The 17,313-nt window shown below is 56.4% G+C and overlaps 4 protein-coding genes across 4 annotated transcripts; 3 read left to right on the top strand and 1 right to left on the bottom strand.

Annotated features, from left to right (window-relative positions):
* Positions 1-136: 136 nt before the first annotated feature.
* On the bottom strand, positions 137-1,548 carry MKK02DRAFT_39697 (putative cell division cycle protein 91; the record flags this gene model as incomplete). The annotated part of the gene is made up of 8 exons (XM_053090730.1): positions 137-387; positions 418-583; positions 616-715; positions 750-957; positions 991-1,091; positions 1,124-1,266; positions 1,300-1,364; positions 1,407-1,548. 8 exons carry the CDS (start codon positions 1,546-1,548, stop codon positions 137-139), a joined length of 1,176 nt encoding a protein of 391 aa, XP_052949177.1.
* Positions 1,549-1,787: 239 nt separating this feature from the next.
* Positions 1,788-6,978, top strand: MKK02DRAFT_39696 (DNA topoisomerase; the record flags this gene model as incomplete). The annotated part of the gene is made up of 21 exons (XM_053090729.1): positions 1,788-1,919; positions 1,964-2,179; positions 2,212-2,324; positions 2,358-2,427; positions 2,460-2,605; positions 2,639-2,736; positions 2,770-2,852; positions 2,884-3,078; positions 3,111-3,337; positions 3,369-3,559; positions 3,591-3,684; positions 3,716-4,250; positions 4,283-4,789; positions 4,822-5,298; positions 5,330-5,566; positions 5,599-5,877; positions 5,911-6,027; positions 6,060-6,274; positions 6,309-6,409; positions 6,453-6,816; positions 6,864-6,978. The coding sequence occupies 21 exons, from the start codon at positions 1,788-1,790 to the stop codon at positions 6,976-6,978; spliced, it is 4,512 nt and encodes a 1,503-aa protein (XP_052949176.1).
* Positions 6,979-7,628: 650 nt separating this feature from the next.
* On the top strand, positions 7,629-11,963 carry MKK02DRAFT_29470 (putative eukaryotic initiation factor 4F subunit P130; the record flags this gene model as incomplete). The annotated part of the gene is made up of 5 exons (XM_053087827.1): positions 7,629-8,405; positions 8,451-9,137; positions 9,183-10,838; positions 10,881-11,698; positions 11,744-11,963. The coding sequence occupies 5 exons, from the start codon at positions 7,629-7,631 to the stop codon at positions 11,961-11,963; spliced, it is 4,158 nt and encodes a 1,385-aa protein (XP_052949175.1).
* A 412-nt stretch (positions 11,964-12,375) lies between these two features.
* MKK02DRAFT_18923 (putative calcium transporting ATPase) lies at positions 12,376-17,269 on the top strand (the record flags this gene model as incomplete). Its single annotated transcript, XM_053086021.1, has 21 exons — positions 12,376-12,581; positions 12,624-13,135; positions 13,170-13,211; positions 13,257-13,366; positions 13,409-13,614; positions 13,649-13,939; positions 13,972-14,089; positions 14,264-14,321; positions 14,365-14,428; positions 14,464-14,790; positions 14,825-14,954; positions 14,999-15,220; positions 15,255-15,503; positions 15,538-15,823; positions 15,870-16,015; positions 16,050-16,164; positions 16,212-16,255; positions 16,303-16,536; positions 16,581-16,723; positions 16,771-17,070; positions 17,119-17,269. The coding sequence occupies 21 exons, from the start codon at positions 12,376-12,378 to the stop codon at positions 17,267-17,269; spliced, it is 3,954 nt and encodes a 1,317-aa protein (XP_052949174.1).
* Between the last annotated feature and the right edge of the window lie 44 nt (positions 17,270-17,313).

Here is a 17,313-nt window from a genome sequence, read left to right as displayed (position 1 = left end):
GCGTTCTAGGTTGGGCTCCTCCTACCTCGACTCCGAAAGATACTATGGACCACTCCACCCGCGTCCAGCTTTGCGGCGGGGGACTGGCATGAACAGCCACTGGCATAGGCACAAGATAGGCTTGGTACAGGATGCATCACTCTATAGCTGTGATTTGGACAGCCTTATACGTATCCTTCCACTGTACAACCTTCTTCAACCTGAATCGCATAACCGCCGTTACCACATCCACCACTGCCAGCGCCGAGTTCAAGCCATGCACCATTGTCGCCGCGTAGAAGAAGTTGGCGTTCCCCGTACCCGTCAATAGCCAGAGCGAATGCAGTAGAGGGAGTAGGATGAAGGTGTGTAGATACGTGGCGAGGGTGAAGAGCGGATGTCGGAGGTCTGGATCAGCGTTGTCTAGCCGAAACTCACTGGCCGTGATTTCGGGAAAGCAGCCGAGTAGGCCCGCCCATACCCCCAGATCAGCGAGGGTCGGGTAGCTCTTCCATGTCGATATGACGCCGAGGAGGATAAGCGTTGCGTGAAGAGGATCCTCGATCCGGAGACAAACGGGAAGGACGTAGATGGCGGTGTGGAGCTGGAATCAGCGTGGCTATGAAGTGGACTTACCTGGAAGACACCAAGGAAGAACTGTCGGAAATGATCAAACATCTCGGTGAAGAAGTACCACCACATCCCGACGTTTGGAGTGAGATCAGACACCGTCAAACTGGAAGTCAGCAGGGGTGATGGGATGTGCTTACATTGTGCCCCATGTTGGCCGAATCCAGCTGCTTCCGAACACCAAGGTGTTGCCCGCCGCTATGGTTCCGAATACAACAGCAAAAGCTCCAGCTAGTATTGCGCGTTGTCGGGAGCTTAAGCCCTTGAGGAGCGGCGGTAAGAGCAAAATCGGGTAGATGGAGGTGTGCGAGACGAACGCTAAGCAAGTACCGGATAGCAGGAGGTCGTCTGATGATCAGCTTCAAGGGATAGGAGACTCACTGGTCGTCCTTCCGCAGATTGCCCAGAGGAGCACAGCATTCTCCAATCCAGCTGTTGATCTTGCAAGGCAAGACAGCAGAATATAGGGGTTGAAGAGGTATCTTTCGTCAGTCCCGCTTTCTCCCTCACTCACAGAGCAGCAGCCTTATAGCCTTTATCATCGGAGCATCGAGTGGTATCGATCCTGCTAAGCGCCAGGGCTCCCATGAGGTCCGCTATCACCCATAGTAGTGGTGAAGCCTGAAGATGGGAGAAGATGGCGAGGTAGATGGGAGACTGTCGTGAGCTGGGCAGGGGTCCAGGACGTACGTAGTAGAAGACTCCGCCCGTATATGGATTGTCTCCTTTCCCAAACAGGAAGACTCCCTCCTGCACTGCCGATCAGCTTTGTTTTAAAGCACCACCGCTAAACGTACAGCTGCGAAAGGAGGTCAGAGGAGATGTCAGCTCTGGACGGCGCTGTAGTGACTCCGGCCATATTGCAAAGCAGGCGAGTCTGACAGCGACGCCAGCTGCTAAGCATACCGCCAGCTTGTGGGTCGGAGTCAGCTGCTGCATGGCTGGTAAGTGAAATGCATGAAGCTCATGGACCTTCGCAGCCTCGAGGCGCCCGCACATTCCTCACGCTCAGCCACGTGGCCCAACTTGACGCGTGCCGCGACTGCTTGATTTCCGGACGTGTAAACAACGCTCGACTTCTCATCCTTCCTTCTTCTTTCATACATCCACTTTCATCCTCTACATCTTTGTTCAACATCAGACAACACACTCTCATCCCTCACAGGTGATATCGCACCATGTCGGATAGCGAGTCGGACGGCTTCAGGCAGTCGGACGCGGATAGCGGATCTGAGGGATACGCGGAGTCGCCCAAGGCTGCGAAGAAGGCGGCGCCGGTCAAGAAGGCAGCTGCGCCCAAGGCGGCCAAAGTGAGTTGCAAACGGACAACAACGGAGTCTGAGCTGACTTTTAGGCGCCCGCTGGCAAGAAGGCACCAGCAAAGAAGCCTTTAGCGGCAAAGAAGCACACGCCGAACAACTCGGAGTCAGAGAGTGGCAGCGATGTCGATGAGACTCCTGCCAAGGCGAAGCCCAAGCCAAAGGCGGCAGCGGCAGACAATGACGAGAATGCAGTGGCTGGGAGCTCGAAGCCGGGGGAGAAGAAGAGCGCTAGTGACAAGTATCAAAAGGTGAGCTCGAGATTGAGCATGGCTGACGTCAGCTCTCTCAACTTGAACACGTCCTCAAGCGTCCAGACACCTATATTGGATCTGTAGAGGCGATCACACAGCAGATGTGGGTCTTCGACTCGGAGAAGAAGGTCATGGTGTTCAAGTAAGTCTTTCGGCGAGTGCAGGCTGACGTCAGGAACATCACCTACGTTCCGGGTTTCTTTAAAATCTTTGATGAGATCTTGGTCAATGCTGCCGACAACAAGGTGGGTCTTGACAGGGACAAAGCTGACCTTAGATCAATGACCCTTCTATGGCGAACATCAAAGTCAATATCGACCGAGAAAAGAACCAGATTTCCGTCATGAACGACGGACACGGTGTCCCAGTGGAGATCCACAAGAAGGAGGGCATTATGATTCCTGAGATGATTTTTGGCCATCTGTAAGCTATGAAAGAAGACGCAGCTGACAAAAGCCTCACGGGCAGCAACTACGACGACGACCAGAAGAAGTTGACTGGAGGAAGGAACGGATACGGTGCCAAGCTCGCCAATATCTACTCGAAGGAGTTCAGTACGTTTCCAAACAGACCCAGCTGACTCTCAGTCGTCGAAACGGCCGACAAGGTGAACGGCAAAAAGTACAAGCAGGTCTTTAGCGACAACATGGGGAAGAAGGGCGTGGCCAAGGTGAGCCTTTATCAGACCGAGCTGACGGTAGATCACCGAAAACAAGAAGGGTGAGGAGTGGACCAAGATCACCTTTACGCCTGATCTCGTCCGATTCGGCATGGAAAACATCGACGACGATACCTACTCGCTCCTCGCAAAGCGCGTTTACGATATGGCGGGTACGGTCAAGGACATCAAGGTGACTCTGAACGACGAGCGTATCAAGATCAAGGGGTTCAAGCAGGTACGTATGACCGAAAGCTGAGCTGATATCAGTACGTGGAGATGTACCTCAACTCGGCGTCCCAGGCGCAGACCGAGGGCGGCGGCGACGTCGCCATGCCCAAACCGACCTTTGTCTACGAAATGGTCCATCCCCGCTGGGAGGTCGCTTTCGCCCTCTCTGATGGCGAGCAGCGCCACGTCTCGTTCGTCAACTCGATATCCACGTCCAAGGGTGGTACACACATCGAGATGCTCTCCACGCAGATTGCCAACAAGCTGTGAGTATGCTGTCGAACCCGCTAACGACAGACTGGAGCAGATCAAGAAGAAGAACAAGGGCGTGACCGTCAAGCCGTTCCAAGTTAAGAACTACATGTGGATCTTCGTCAACGCGATGATTGAGAACCCCGCTTTCGACTCTCAGACCAAGGATACCTTGACGCTGAAGAGCTCGGCGTTTGGGAGCAAGTGCGAGTTGAAGGAGGACTTTATCAAGAAAGGTAAGTCGCCCGTCGACGAGGCTGATAGCAGTTTCCAAAACCGGTATCATCGAACAAGTCCTCAGCTTTGCCAAATTCAAGCAGGATCAGGCGATGAAGAAGACGGATGGGTCGAAACGTACAAGGTGAGCAAGACATAGACATCGCTGATGGCAGAATCACCGGTATCACCAAGCTCGAAGACGCCAACAGCGCCGGTGGCCGGAATGCCAAAAACTGCACCCTCATCATCACCGAAGGAGACTCTGCCAAGGCCCTGGCGGTATCCGGACTCGGTGTGGTCGGACGAGACCACTACGGTGTCTTCCCAATCCGAGGAAAGCTGCTCAACGTGCGCGAGGCGAGCCATGACCAGATCATGAAGAATACGGAAATCCAGCATATCCGGCAGATCCTCGGTCTCAAGACTGGCGTGAACTATACAAGCGTCGACAGTCTCCGGTACGGCCACCTCATGATCATGACGGATCAAGATCATGATGGATCCCACATCAAGGGTCTACTCATCAACTTCCTGGACCACTTCTACCCGTCCCTCCTCCGCCTTCCGGACTTTTTGGTCGAGTTCATCACTCCCATCGTCAAGGTGTGGAAGGGCAAGCAGGAGATGACCTTCTACACCATGCCACAGTACGAGGAGTGGAAAGAGGAGAACAATGAGGGGAGAGGGTGGGAGTCCAAGTACTACAAGGTGAGTTACTAGATGATCCAGCTGATCATCAGGGTCTCGGAACAAGCACATCCGCGGATGCCAAAAAGTACTTCAATGACTTGGGCAAGCACCGCCTCGCTTTCGACACAATGACGGATGACGACCGCCTGCTCATCGACATGGCGTTCAACAAGAAGAAGGCGGACAACCGGAAAGAGTGGCTGAGGCAGTACAAACCGGGTACCTTCCTCAACCACGATGTCAACGTCGTTCCCATCGCGGACTTTGTCAACAAGGAGCTCATCCTCTTCTCGATGGCCGACAATATCCGGTCGATCCCTTCCGTCGCGGACGGTCTCAAACCGGGTCAGCGAAAGGTGCTCTTTGGGTGCTTCAAGCGGAACTTGCAGAAGGAGATCAAGGTGGCGCAGTTGGTCGGATACGTCTCGGAGAAGACTGCCTATCATCACGGCGAGCAGTCGCTCACCACCACCATTGTCGGTCTCGCCCAGAACTTTGTCGGAAGCAACAACATCAACCTGTTGTCCCCGAATGGTCAATTCGGTACCCGACTTGCTGTGAGTGCTTGAGTCGACGCGGCTGATGTCAGGGTGGTAAAGACGCTGCTAGCGCTCGTTACATCTTCACTGCCATTCCTCGCATGACCCGAGCCATCTTCCACCCCAATGATGACGGTCTTCTCAACTACCTCGTCGAGGACGGATCGACGATCGAGCCAGAATACTTTATGCCCGTCATCCCCATGGTCCTCGTCAACGGTGCGGACGGTATCGGAACAGGATGGAGTACCTCCATTCCCAACTACAACCCCATCGATATCGTCGAAAACATCCGGCGGATGATGCGGGGTGAAGAGCTGGAGCGGATGAACCCCTGGTTCCGTGGCTTCAGGGGAAGTATCGACCGGACCGAGCAGGACAAGTACAAAATCAGCGGTCTGCTCGAAAAGATCGACGATACCACCGTCGAGATCACCGAGCTGCCCATTCGCAAGTGGACGCAGGACTTCAAGGAGATGCTGGAGGAGATGGTCACTGGGGATGGCAAGACGCCGCAGACCGTCAAGGTGAGTAAGAATCCGACTCGGCTGACATCAGGACTACGAGGAGCACCATACCGACACTACCGTCCACTTCAAGGTCCACATGACCGACAAGGACATGCAGGCGGCCGAGGCGGAAGGTCTCGAGAAGAAGTTCAAGTTGACGACTACCATGACTACCGGTAACATGGTGTGCTTTGATCTGAATGGCAAGATCAAGAAGTACGCTTCTGCCGAGGAGATCCTTTCAGACTTCTACCACAAGCGACTCGAGTACTATGGACTGCGAAAGGTGGGTCCGAGTGTTGACCGAGCTGACGATAGCAATTCATGGCCGATGAGCTGAACCGGCAATTCGAGCGTCTGTCCAACCAGGCTCGATTCGTCCAGATGATCATCACCAAGGAGCTCTCGGTGTCCAACAAGAAGAAGACGGTGATTGTCGCTGAGCTTCGCTCGCTTAAGTTCAAGCCCTTCCCCAAGACCAAGAAGCAAAAGGAGGAGGGTGAGACGGAGCCGGTCGTCGAAGAGGAAGATGAGGGTCAGGCGAGCGACTATGACTATCTGTTGGGGATGGCCATTTGGAGCTTGACGGCTGAGAAGGTGAGTCAGATCTGGGACGAGGCTGACGTTTAGGTCGAAAAGCTGCTGCATGAGCGGGATGTCAAGGAGGCGGAGCTGGTGGAGCTGCTCAAGCTCTCACCGCAGGATATCTGGAACCGCGATCTCGACAACTTCCAGGCCGAATGGGAGGTGAGTTTTGGCTGGAGCATGGCTGACGATAGCTTCTTCTTGAAGAGGACATCACCGCTGCCAAGAGTGGCAAGGCCAAGCCGAAAGCTGCCATCAAGGCTGCCGCGAAGCGCAAGAAGAAGGCAGCGGGGGAGGACTCGGAGGAGGACGAAGACTTTACTGTCAAGGTGGCCAAACCCAAAGCGAAGCCAAAGCCAAAAGCGGAGGTCAAGGAGTCGCCCAAGAAGGGCTCGCCGTTGAAGAGAGTGTGAGTGAAGAGTCCACTCAGAGCTGATAATAAGAAAGAGCGCTTCGGGGTCTGACGACGAGAAACCACCGGCAAAGAAGGCGACCAAGTCAAAGGCGCCTGCTAAGCCTACACTACTGGACTCGGATGATGAGGGTAGGTGTCTTCACCTGAGGTTGGACTGGGGGCTGATAGACAGCACCCAGAGCGGCCAAAACGGCCAAGGTCGACTCCAAGCAGCAAACACTCGACGGCTTCACCAAGCCCAAAGCGGCTCCAAAGAAGGCCAAGGCGGACGATGCGAAGGTCGCGGGTCCGTCCAAGGCGAAGGCGAAGGCTGTGCCGGTTCCAACGCCCGTCGACTCGGACGACTCTGATGTCTACCTCGTCACCAAGCCCAAGCCAGCAGCCGCGGCGGACTCGGACGACGAGATGGTACTCAAGCCAAAGCCAAAGGCGAAACCAAAGCCCAAGGCCAAGGCGCCGGTTTCGGACGAGTCGGACGTGAGCGTCAAGCCGAAAGGTGGAAAGAAGGGGAAGAAGGCAGAGTCGGACTTTGACGAGTGAGTGGACGAGCTTTGGCGCGATAGGATCTTCGCTAACCCGACAGCTCTGAGGGCGACGGTGCACCCCCACCAAGAGCTCCTGTCCCTCGCGCAGGACGAGGTGCCGCCAAGGTGACAACGTATATCGATCTGTCTGATGGGTCTGATGGGGAGGAATGAGGAGATTTTTGTATACAACGGACAATGCTGCTGGCTACCTTACTTCTGGGTCATTGTGTATGTATCACTGCCTGTCTGCGGGCTTCTTGTGCGTGCTATCGTCGAGTCACAAAGGAGTAAACATGCTGCATAGAGGTACGCTGCCTACCCGCCTCTCCAGAGCGGGATCTAAATTTTGGCGCTCAACAAAGGACGAAATCGCCACCTGTTACTCGCCACCTGCCCTGCCCTGCCTCCCTCCCATGCTTGCCGTGTTGGGCTCCTCTCTCTTCTCTTCTTCTCTTTAGCCGGTCTTCCATAGACTATATCGTTCCCCTTAATAACCTCCCCTCCAGCAGATACCAGGGATACTCCTCGCGTATCCCTTTCTCCCCCTCCAGTCAGCCAACCTCACACGGCTGGCCCACATCGCCCCTCCGGAGCGTAAAAAAAGAAGCAGCCAGCGGCCAAAGTCTCAAGCCATCTACCTGGCGGCAAACAGACTGGTTCTTTCAAACAGAAAGACCTAGTCAGTCATCTAGTGCGCTGAGTGCACAAAGTACATACGGTGAGCCCATTCTCCACCCATACCGTTCTGCTCGTCTGACATCTCAGAACCTAATCCCATCTCACGTCATCCTCCCCACCTTCCCCCTCCTACTCGAAGATCAATGACAACCACGACCTCTCCCGCACCTCCCCATCCCCACAACGCTGCACCTACCGCCTCTGCTTGGAACCGTGACCAATCCTCGGCTCCCCGGCTCGCCAACCCCTCTGCCCACCTGAACGGCTCTCACCCTCTCCCCGGAAACCCCCACATCAATGGCGGCGGCGCTCCAGTGAACGGTGCCGCACCCGTGGCTGTTGGCCACTCTCGCAAGGGCAGCATCATGGTCGGCGGCGACATGGACATCAAGCGGGGCAACCTTGCTTTCGGCACCGTCGACTCGTCGAACGGGATGCTGTCGTCCTCGCCTGCCGCCCCCTCGATCACCGGGTCTCACCTCGCCGATGCAGTCAAAGCTTTCGGCTCGGTCCCCGCGGACTCGGCCGATCCCGACGCGCTCAAGCCGCCCAGTCGCAAGCCGAGCAATCTTGCATCGACCGTCAGCCCCCCTCCCGGTCAGCCGGCAAAGAAACAGCCGGACATCCACGCGATGTTTGCTGGCAAGCCTGGCCAATCGATGGAGAGGCGCCAGTCGTCAGGCCAGAATGGCCAGTCGATGGCACCAAATGGGCAGGGGATGGGCCAACCCGGACCTCAGTTCCACCAGGGCCAATCGCAGTACCGCCCAACTCCCAGCGGTATGCCCAACTACAACCCATTCCGCCCTTCCCCAATGCAGAACCCTATGGCTCGGCCCGGCGGCGGACAGGCTTCGATGATGGGGTATGGAAGTCCTCAGGGACAGTACATGAACTACCCAGGCCAGCAAAACTTCTACGTAAGTTCTCTCCTCAGCATCGATGGGCTTTGCTGATTTTTCTAGCCCGGCTACTACCCCGGTCAGCCTCCTCAGCAACCACAGCAACCTCCCTCGCAGCAGCAACAGCAGCAATACGGCATGCCTCCTCAGCAGTGGGCTCCGCCAAACATGGCCATGTCGTCGCCGCGCGGTCCAATTCCCCAGGTCCAGTCTCCTGGTCCTCACCCCACCGGACTGCCCAACGGCGCCGCCGCCAGCCCCGTCATGGCTCCTCAAATGCGCCCACCAACTCTTTCCCCCCACAACGGTCCCTCCACCCCATCTCGCTCTATGCAACCCGGAGCTGCCTTCACTCCCGGCGCTTCGTCCTTCACCCCCGGGGCCAACTCATTCTCCATGTCTGGCGGTGCCAGCTCTTTTACCCCTCGTCAGTCCAAGGCGATCAAGATTGCTCGTCCCGACGGAACGGAGGTCGACATCAAATCCGTTGCTGTCAAACCTGCCGTTCCGGCGACAGAGGAGGCAGCTCCCGTGGCTTCTCCAGCTGCGTCAAGCACCCCGGCCAAGAAGCCATACTCTCTCCCGGTGGTGGTGCGGCTCGAGTCTGAGGAGCAAAAGGCTCAGCGCTTGAAGGAGGAGGCAGCCAAGGAGAAGATCAGGGCGATCGAGGCTCAAGAGGAGAAGGAGCGCAAGGAGCGCAAGGAGAGGCAGGCCAAGGAAGCTGAAGAGAAGAAGGCCGCTGAGGAGAAGGTGAGCCCCATCGACGGCGTCTTGTCCCACATAGCTGATCATCAGGCCAAAGCGCAGAAGGAAGAGGAAGAGGCAGCGGCCAAGAAGGCCGAGGAGGAAGCGGCCGCGAAGAAGGCGGAAGAGGACGCTGCCAGGGAGGAGAAGGAGAAGGCCGACAAGGAGGCAGCAGACAAGGCCGCGGAGGCCAAGCAGGCCGAAACTCCCGCACCATCCACCCCCGCACCCTCTTCCCCATCGACAGCGACCGCGGGTCTCCCAGCCAAACCCGTCGATGTCGAGGTCAGCTCGCCTGCGATGACTGACCGGACCGAGGCGAGCCAAACAAATCTCTCGATCGCCCGTCCCATCGAGGACCTATCCAGCATCTCCTACCCCAACGCCATCCAACCCCCCGTATCGGGCTTCAACGACAACGCCGAGCCAGGCAAGTTCCGCTACGACCGGGACTTCCTCATGCAGTTCATGCAGCTCTGCAAGGAAAAGCCGGAAGGACTCCCCGCGCTCGAGGACATCGGTCTCGAGGCCGACACTACGAGCGGCTTCGGCACACGAGGCGGACGAGGCGGACGGGCAGCCGCAGCTCGAGGTGGTCCGGCCGGACTCGGTATCGGAGGCATCGGACGACCCGTTGCTCAGGGGATGGGCGCTTTCGGAATGGGCAACTTTGGGTCTGTCCGCGGAACCACCAGCGAGCAACGGTATCAGAACTCGCTCAACCAGCCGCGGGCGCCCCAGGGTGTACGAGTGCCCAGCTCGGGTGGTCCTCACGGCCTGCCAGCCATGGCTCCATCCATGTCTTCGCGTGGTGGAGAGCGGAGGAGCGGACGAGGCGGACCCCGTCAGGGACGACCTCCCCCCCCATCCTTTGCACAGGAGCCGGAGGTCGCCCCGTTGGCCATCAGTCAAAACTCCTGGGTCAAGGCCCGTCCCACCGACAAAGACGAGAGCTCGCCAGCGTTTGTCGAGCGAAAGGTCAAATCCCTCCTCAACAAACTCACTCAGGAGAAGTTCGACTCCATCTCGAAGCAGATCGTCGAATGGGCCAACCGGTCCAAGAACGAGACGGACGGTATGTCACTCAAGCTTGTTATCAAGCAAGTCTTCGAGAAGGCTACCGACGAGGCGCACTGGTCGGAAATGTACGGTCGGCTTTGCCGGACACTCCTCGACGATCTCGACCCGGAGGTTACCGAGGTCATCGACGACAAGCCATTGTCGGGCGGTGTGCTCTTCCGAAAGTACCTTATCGGGCGGTGTCAGATGGACTTCGAGGCGGGATGGAAGGCTCGTGAGCTTGCTGTCACTGCGGCAGCGGCCAAGAGTCAGGAGGACAAGGATCGCCTGGCCAAGAATGAGGCAGACAAGGAGGAGGGCAAGGAGACGGAGGCGGCCATGCTCTCGGACGAGTACTATGCCGCTCAAAAGGCAAAGCGGCGCGGATTGGGCTTGGTGCAGCTCGTCGGAGAGCTGTACAAGCTCGAGATGATCTCCACCAAGGTCATCAAGACCTGTCTCCAAACCCTCTTGGCCAACGTTACCGACCCGGACGAGGAGGACATCGAGTCCACCTGCAAGCTCCTCACCACTGTCGGCGGGCAGTTCGAGGCTCAGGTGCCGGAGAACATGACACCGGTCATGACGCGCTTGAATGCTATTCTGAACCTGGAGGGAACATCGTCTCGATTGCGTTTCATGATCATGGTGAGTCATTTTCTCGTTGTGAAAGGCTACGCTGACAAACAGGACATTATGGACCTCCAGAAGCACCACTGGAAGTCAAAGAAGACCCAGTCGAGTGTCATGACGATCGCCCAAATCCATCAGCAGGCGGCCAAGGAGCAGGCGGCCAAGGCGGCTCACGCTGCCCAGTCGACACGCGAGTCCATGTCCCGCGGCGGGTCTCGGGCCGGGCGTCAGCGGAACGACGAGTGGCAGAACGTGCAACAGCCTGCTCGTCTGCCGCAGCGGCCGGCGGACATGTCCAACCTCGGCAAGATCTCTACATCCCAGACTGCTCCCACCTTTGCCGGCCCATCCAGCGTCTTCAGCAAGCGCGGCAAGCCGGCGGTCGCTACACCTCCCCTCTCCCGTCAAACCTCTACCGCCAACATGTTCAGCGCGCTCAACGACGCCGCTGAGCCTGCCGCTGAAGCCGCACCCGAGCGCAAGCGGCTTGTCCTCCAGCCCCGTTCCGTCCCCGCACCAGGCGAGGAGGCGGACGAAGCGGAGGCAGGCGAAGTCGAGGAGGGCGAAGAAGAGGAGGAAGAGGCAGAGGAGGCCCCAAAGTCGTCGGCGGGTATGTCGGAAGAGGCGGCCAAGACAAAGGTTGCGTCAGATATGAAGGAGCTGTGGGGAGAGAAGGATCAGGGTGGATCGAGAAATCCGGACGACATCGTCGAGTACTTCAAGGCCTTGCCAGAGGAACGCCAACCATTACTTTCGGCTCAGCTTATCGACGAGGCCTTCCGGCTGTCGAAGCTGAAGGACGCGGATATCATTGCCAGGGGTCTCAAGCTTTCTCTGGAGCAGAACGCGGCGACAGTGGAGGTATTGAAGAAGGGGTAAGTCTCCTCTGTTTGTGTCTGAGGGCAAAACTGATAGTTCAGAATCGAGAACCACATGGTCAGCTTGGACGACGACGCTATCGACTTCCCCCAAGCCTACAAGGCCATCGCCCTCTTCATCCGCAGCCTTTCCCTCCCCGACGCCGATATTACCGACCTTCTCTCCAAGGTCGAGGTGTATGGCGAACCCAAAATCACGCCGACGGACAAGTTGAACAAGGCGTTGGCGGCGGTAGATGAGGAGGCCAAGGCGTCGGCCTGATAGAGAGAGACCTGGCGGTAGGTTTAGGGTGTTTCTTGTTCTTCTTTCGTCTAATCTCATTCCCGGGATCGGCCATGATCTGCTGGTGTCTCTTATAGTCGCGCCTAGGCGATGTGAATGCAATTGCATAGATAGTCTCCATATTTCAGCGAGAGCGGTGACTTCGGGTGCAAAGTATAGTCCACTCCCTCTGAACCCACACCCAAATGGCCGCGGAGCGAGGGTAGTAGGAAGTACGAGTCAAGGCGTAGTTAGTATGAGTTGCTGAGAGGGAGTTGACTGTAAATGATCCCCACTTTAAAGCTGTGTTGTCGCGTCCGCGTGCTCCGCGCGCACAAAGGCCAAAATCAGTCTCCCTTGATATAGCTGATCCATCTACCACATACCTCGCCTACATAGATCCACAGCTACCATGTCTGGGTCAAGGCTGCATAATCCTTTCGAGGATATACCCAGCCAGCAGCGTCAAGCTGCACCGTTCTCCGCGCACGACGACCCGTTCGAAGATGCCAATGGCTCTCCGCAGCTCTTCTCCCCGGACAATTATGGTCCTCCCGGTCAGGCTTCGAGCTCGAGAGATCCCAAGCATGGCTACGCCCTGGATCCCTTCTTCGACGAGTACGTGAATCTCTGGGTCGATACTTCTTAGCTGACCGACAGCGACGACGAATATGGACCATCCCAATCCTCGGCGTACCTCCCTGCGCAGCCATCTACGTCCGACCTGAACGCATCAAGCGGCTATCGCGACAGGAATAGACGGGACGCCTCAGAGCCTCTCGCCGCATCTGGTGCTGTCCCTGCGGGATTCAGCGGCCCGGACGATATGGACAAGGCGTACGGAGGAAAGGCGTACGGCGGAGGTGGGGGCGCCGACCCATTTGAGGATGAAGATGGACCCTCGGCGTACTCGTTCTCCAACCCCCAGTCGGGTCCATACGCTCGGACACAGAAGGGCAGCAGGTGGTCTAGATTCCGGGAGGACCACCTGACCGATGTGGACTGGACACTAGGCCTGAACAAGCTGTTGGGACGGAAAAGCAAATTCGACGGCGTACCGAGGGAACTGGCGCTCAATGACCCGGAGGCCAACCACGTCAAGGGGTTCGAGAACAACTCGGTATCAACGGGGCACTATGGGCCGATCACATTCTTGCCAAAGTTCCTGTACTGTACGTCGTCGTGCTGAGTAGCGCTGACGTCCAGCCGAATTCTCTCGCTCTGCCAATCTCTTCTTCCTCTTCACTGGTAAGTCTCAATAGCATGTGCTCCTGTATTCATACTGACTCTCAGCTTGTATCCAACAGGTGCCGAACGTATCCCCAACAGGACGATACACTACAATCGTGCCGCTGGCGGTGGTATTGATAGCCAGTGCGGTCAAGGAGATTAGAGAGGACTATGTACGTTGTTCGTGCAATTGGTGGGACTCGGCTGATGACCAGAAACGTCATGCATCCGACAGATCACTCAACAACAACCCCTCCGAGGTCCTCGTGAACCAGCAATTCGAGCAACGACCTTGGCGAAGAATACGGGTCGGAGATATCGTTCGACTCGCAGCTAATGCCTTCATTCCGGCGGATATGGTGCTTTTGACCAGTAGCGAGCCGGATGGTCTGGCGTATATCGAGACGGCAAATCTGGACGGGTGCGTCACGGCCTTGAGCAGAGCTGACGATTAGGGAGACCAATCTCAAAATCAAGCAAGCCCATCCCGCAACCGCATCCTTGACGAATCCACACGCCGCCTCCATGCTCCGCGGGCATCTACTCAGTGAAGCCCCGAACGACTCGCTCTACACCTATGACGGAACATTTCACCTCTCATCCTCCATGCCCGGTGCGGCGCCTACAAAGATCCCTGTCGGTCCGAATCAGATGCTGCTTCGTGGTGCTCAGCTGCGAAACACGGAATGGGTTTACGGAGTAGTCGTCAATGCTGGACACGAGACCAAGCTGATGCGCAACGCAACGTAAGTCCAGCTCTTGACCTCACTGACATCAGTGACGCCCCCATCAAGCGCACAGCGGTCGAGCGCCAGGTCAATATGCAGATCCTGTACCTCTTCATCTTGCTCCTCGTCTTATCCTTGATATCGACTGTTGGCAACAGTATCAGAACGGTGAGTTGAACAGCCGGTTTGTGTTCACCGGATTGCGTGCGCTGGTGAAGCGAGACGGAGGGTATCTCGGTGACAGGGGATGGGTCACCAGTGCTCGTGTTCCCCATGTCTTGCTGTCGTGGAGGGATCAGGCTGGAGCCGATGTGCAATTGCCAGAACACGACTCATCAGCAGTGGATCTATGATGCGAACACTTGGTATCTTGAGCTTAGTGTCAACGCCCCAAATCGAGGTATGTATCCTCCTTCACCGCCTGGATCACGCTGACTCTTCAGCTCAGCAATTCGTGGAAAACATCTTGACATCCATCATTCTCTACAACAACTTGATTCCCATATCGTATGTCACACAAAAGACCTAGGCTAATGCTGCAGACTGATCATGACGATCGAAGTAGTCAAATTCTGGCAGGCTTCACTCATTAACTCGGACCTGGACATGTACTATGCACCCACCGACACACCCGCGCTCTGTCGGACTTCATCGCTCGTCGAAGAACTCGGCCAGATCGCTTACATCTTCTCCGACAAGACAGGAACCCTCACCCGGAACGAGATGGAGTTTCAGGAGTGCAGTATCTTTGGGACGATGTACGCTCAGGTGGTCGATGATGCCAAGCGGGAGCAGGGGCAGAAGACTTTCGATGTGCTGAGGGAGCGGGCTATGGAGGAGAATGAAGAGGGAGCTGTCATCCGGGAATTGTAAGCTTGGTATCGGGACGGCACTGATATCTAGCCTTGCCCTGCTTTCGGTCTGCCACACCGTCATCCCGGAAGTCAAGGACGGAAAGGTGGTCTACCAGGCTTCTAGCCCGGATGAAGCCGCTCTCGTGGCTGGTGCCGAGATGCTTGGGTATCGCTTCCACGTGAGCCTCATCCTTCGTTGCCCTGGACGTTACTGATACTGCAGACCCGGAAACCAAAATCTGTCTTTGTCGAAGTCCATGGCCGCTCGCTGGAGTACGAGATCCTCAACGTCTGCGAGTTCAACTCGACACGAAAACGCATGTCCACGGTGGTACGGTGTCCCGATGGCCGCATCAAGCTGTTCACCAAGGGGGCAGACACTGTCATTTACGAGCGGCTGGCGCAGAACCAGTCCTTCTCTGAGCCTACTTTGGTCCACCTGGAGGTACGTCTAATTCGTGCGCCGAGCTGATAACCAGGATTACGCTACTGAAGGACTTCGTACGCTGTGCTTGGCATGCCGAGACATCTCGGAGGAAGAGTACGACAAGTGGTCCGCTATGTACGATGCCGCAGCTTCTCAGCTTTCTGGCCGAGCGGACGCTCTCGACCGAGCCGCGGAGGTCATCGAGCAGAATCTGCAACTTTTGGGCGCGACAGCTATTGAGGACAAGCTGCAAGAAGGCGTCCCTGACACCATTCATACCCTTCAGCAAGCCGGTATCAAGGTGGGTTCCCAAGTGTAGCATAGCTGACTGGAAGATCTGGGTTCTCACTGGAGACCGTCAGGAAACCGCCATCAATATCGGTCTTTCTTGTCGCTTGATCTCGGAATCGATGAACCTGGTCTTCGTCAATACGGAATCGCAGACCGAGACCTCGGAACTGCTCAACAAGCGTCTATTCGCGATCAAGAACCAACGCATGGGCGGGGATGTAGAGGAACTGGCTTTGATCATCGACGGTCGGAGCCTGACCTTTGCGCTAGAGAAGGAGTGCTCGGGAGTCTTCTTGGAACTGGCTGTGATGTGCAAGGCTGTCATCTGCTGTGAGTCTTCTAACCGTCGTGTTCCCCGGGCCAAGCTGATCTTCAGGCCGAGTCTCGCCCCTTCAAAAAGCCCTCGTCGTCAAGCTTGTCAAGCGGAGTACGAAAGCGCCTTTGCTCGCTATCGGAGATGGCGCAAACGATGTCAGCATGATCCAGGCTGCGCATGTCGGAGTGGGCATATCAGGGGTAGAGGTAAGCCTTGAGACGGAGCTGGGCTGATCATTAGGGTCTTCAAGCTGCTCGATCTGCGGATGTTGCAATTTCGCAGTTCCGATTCTTGCGGAAATTGCTGCTCGTCCACGGGTCTTGGAGTTATCAGCGATTATCAAAGCTCATCCTGTGTAAGTGAATCTGTACTTCATGTTGGTCACGCATGCTGACGACACAGACTCGTTCTACAAGAACATCACTTTTGCGATGACCCTATTCTGGGTGCGCAAGATCATCCTCTCCCGCCCATGTTCGCGCTGACTTCTCAGTACTCCTGGTTCAACGACTTCTCCGGCCAGATCGCTTTCGAAGGCTGGACCATGACCTTCTTCAACGTCATCTTTACGATCCTCCCGCCACTCGTCATCGGTGTCTTTGACCAATTCGTCTCCGCTCGGATGCTCGACCGGTATCCACAGCTATACCAGCTCGGGCAGAAGAATCACTTCTTTGCGCCCATCCGGTTCTTCTACTGGGTTACGAACGCTATCTACCACAGCATTGTGAGTCACCATTTCAGATGAAAGACGAGATGCTGAAGCTGCAGATCCTCTTTGCCTTCTCCGCGCTGGCATTCCGGATGGACCTGATCCAGGCGAATGGCCAGAACTCGGGTCTATGGGTATGGGGAACGACGTTGTACCTCGCGGTCCTCCTGACCGTGCTCGGCAAAGCCGCTTTGATCTCCGAGTACGATTATCCTGCTTCTCGGACTGCATCTATAGCTGACACCGCAGTGTCTGGACAAAATACACCCTCGCGGCCATCCCCGGTTCTTTCCTCTTCACCATGCTCGCCCTTCCCCTCTATGCCTTCGTCGCCCCCTTCATCCGCCTTTCACGACCATACCGCGGCATCATCCCTCGGCTATGGGGAGACGCCATCTTTTACTTTTGCGTCTTCCTCTTCCCGGTTGTCTGCCTCTTGCGAGACTATGTCTGGAAGTACTATGTCCGGACGTACAATCCTAGCGACTATCACATTGTCCAGGAAATCCAAAAATTCAACATGTCAGACTACCGACCGAGACAGGAACAGTGAGCTAGGCTTGTCGCAGGGGCGATAACGAAGCTGACATGGACTAGATTCCAAAAAGCTATCAAAAAGGTGCGGGCAACGCAGCGGATGCGGAGACAACGCGGATTTGCGTTCAGTCAGACCGAGACGAACAACCAGGAGCAGGCGCGATTGATCAGAGCGTACGATACCAGCCAGGCGAGGCCCTCAGGCTATTAGAAGGGAAAAGGAGGATCTAACATAGACATGCATTGTTGAAGCAG

This window comes from Dioszegia hungarica (genome assembly GCF_025882075.1).
Source record: "Dioszegia hungarica strain PDD-24b-2 chromosome Unknown MKK02contig_2, whole genome shotgun sequence".
Taxonomy (NCBI): domain Eukaryota; kingdom Fungi; phylum Basidiomycota; class Tremellomycetes; order Tremellales; family Bulleribasidiaceae; genus Dioszegia; species Dioszegia hungarica.
The sequence above is the reverse complement of the archived record's forward strand: the minus strand, read 5'-3'. Positions and strand labels throughout refer to the sequence as shown.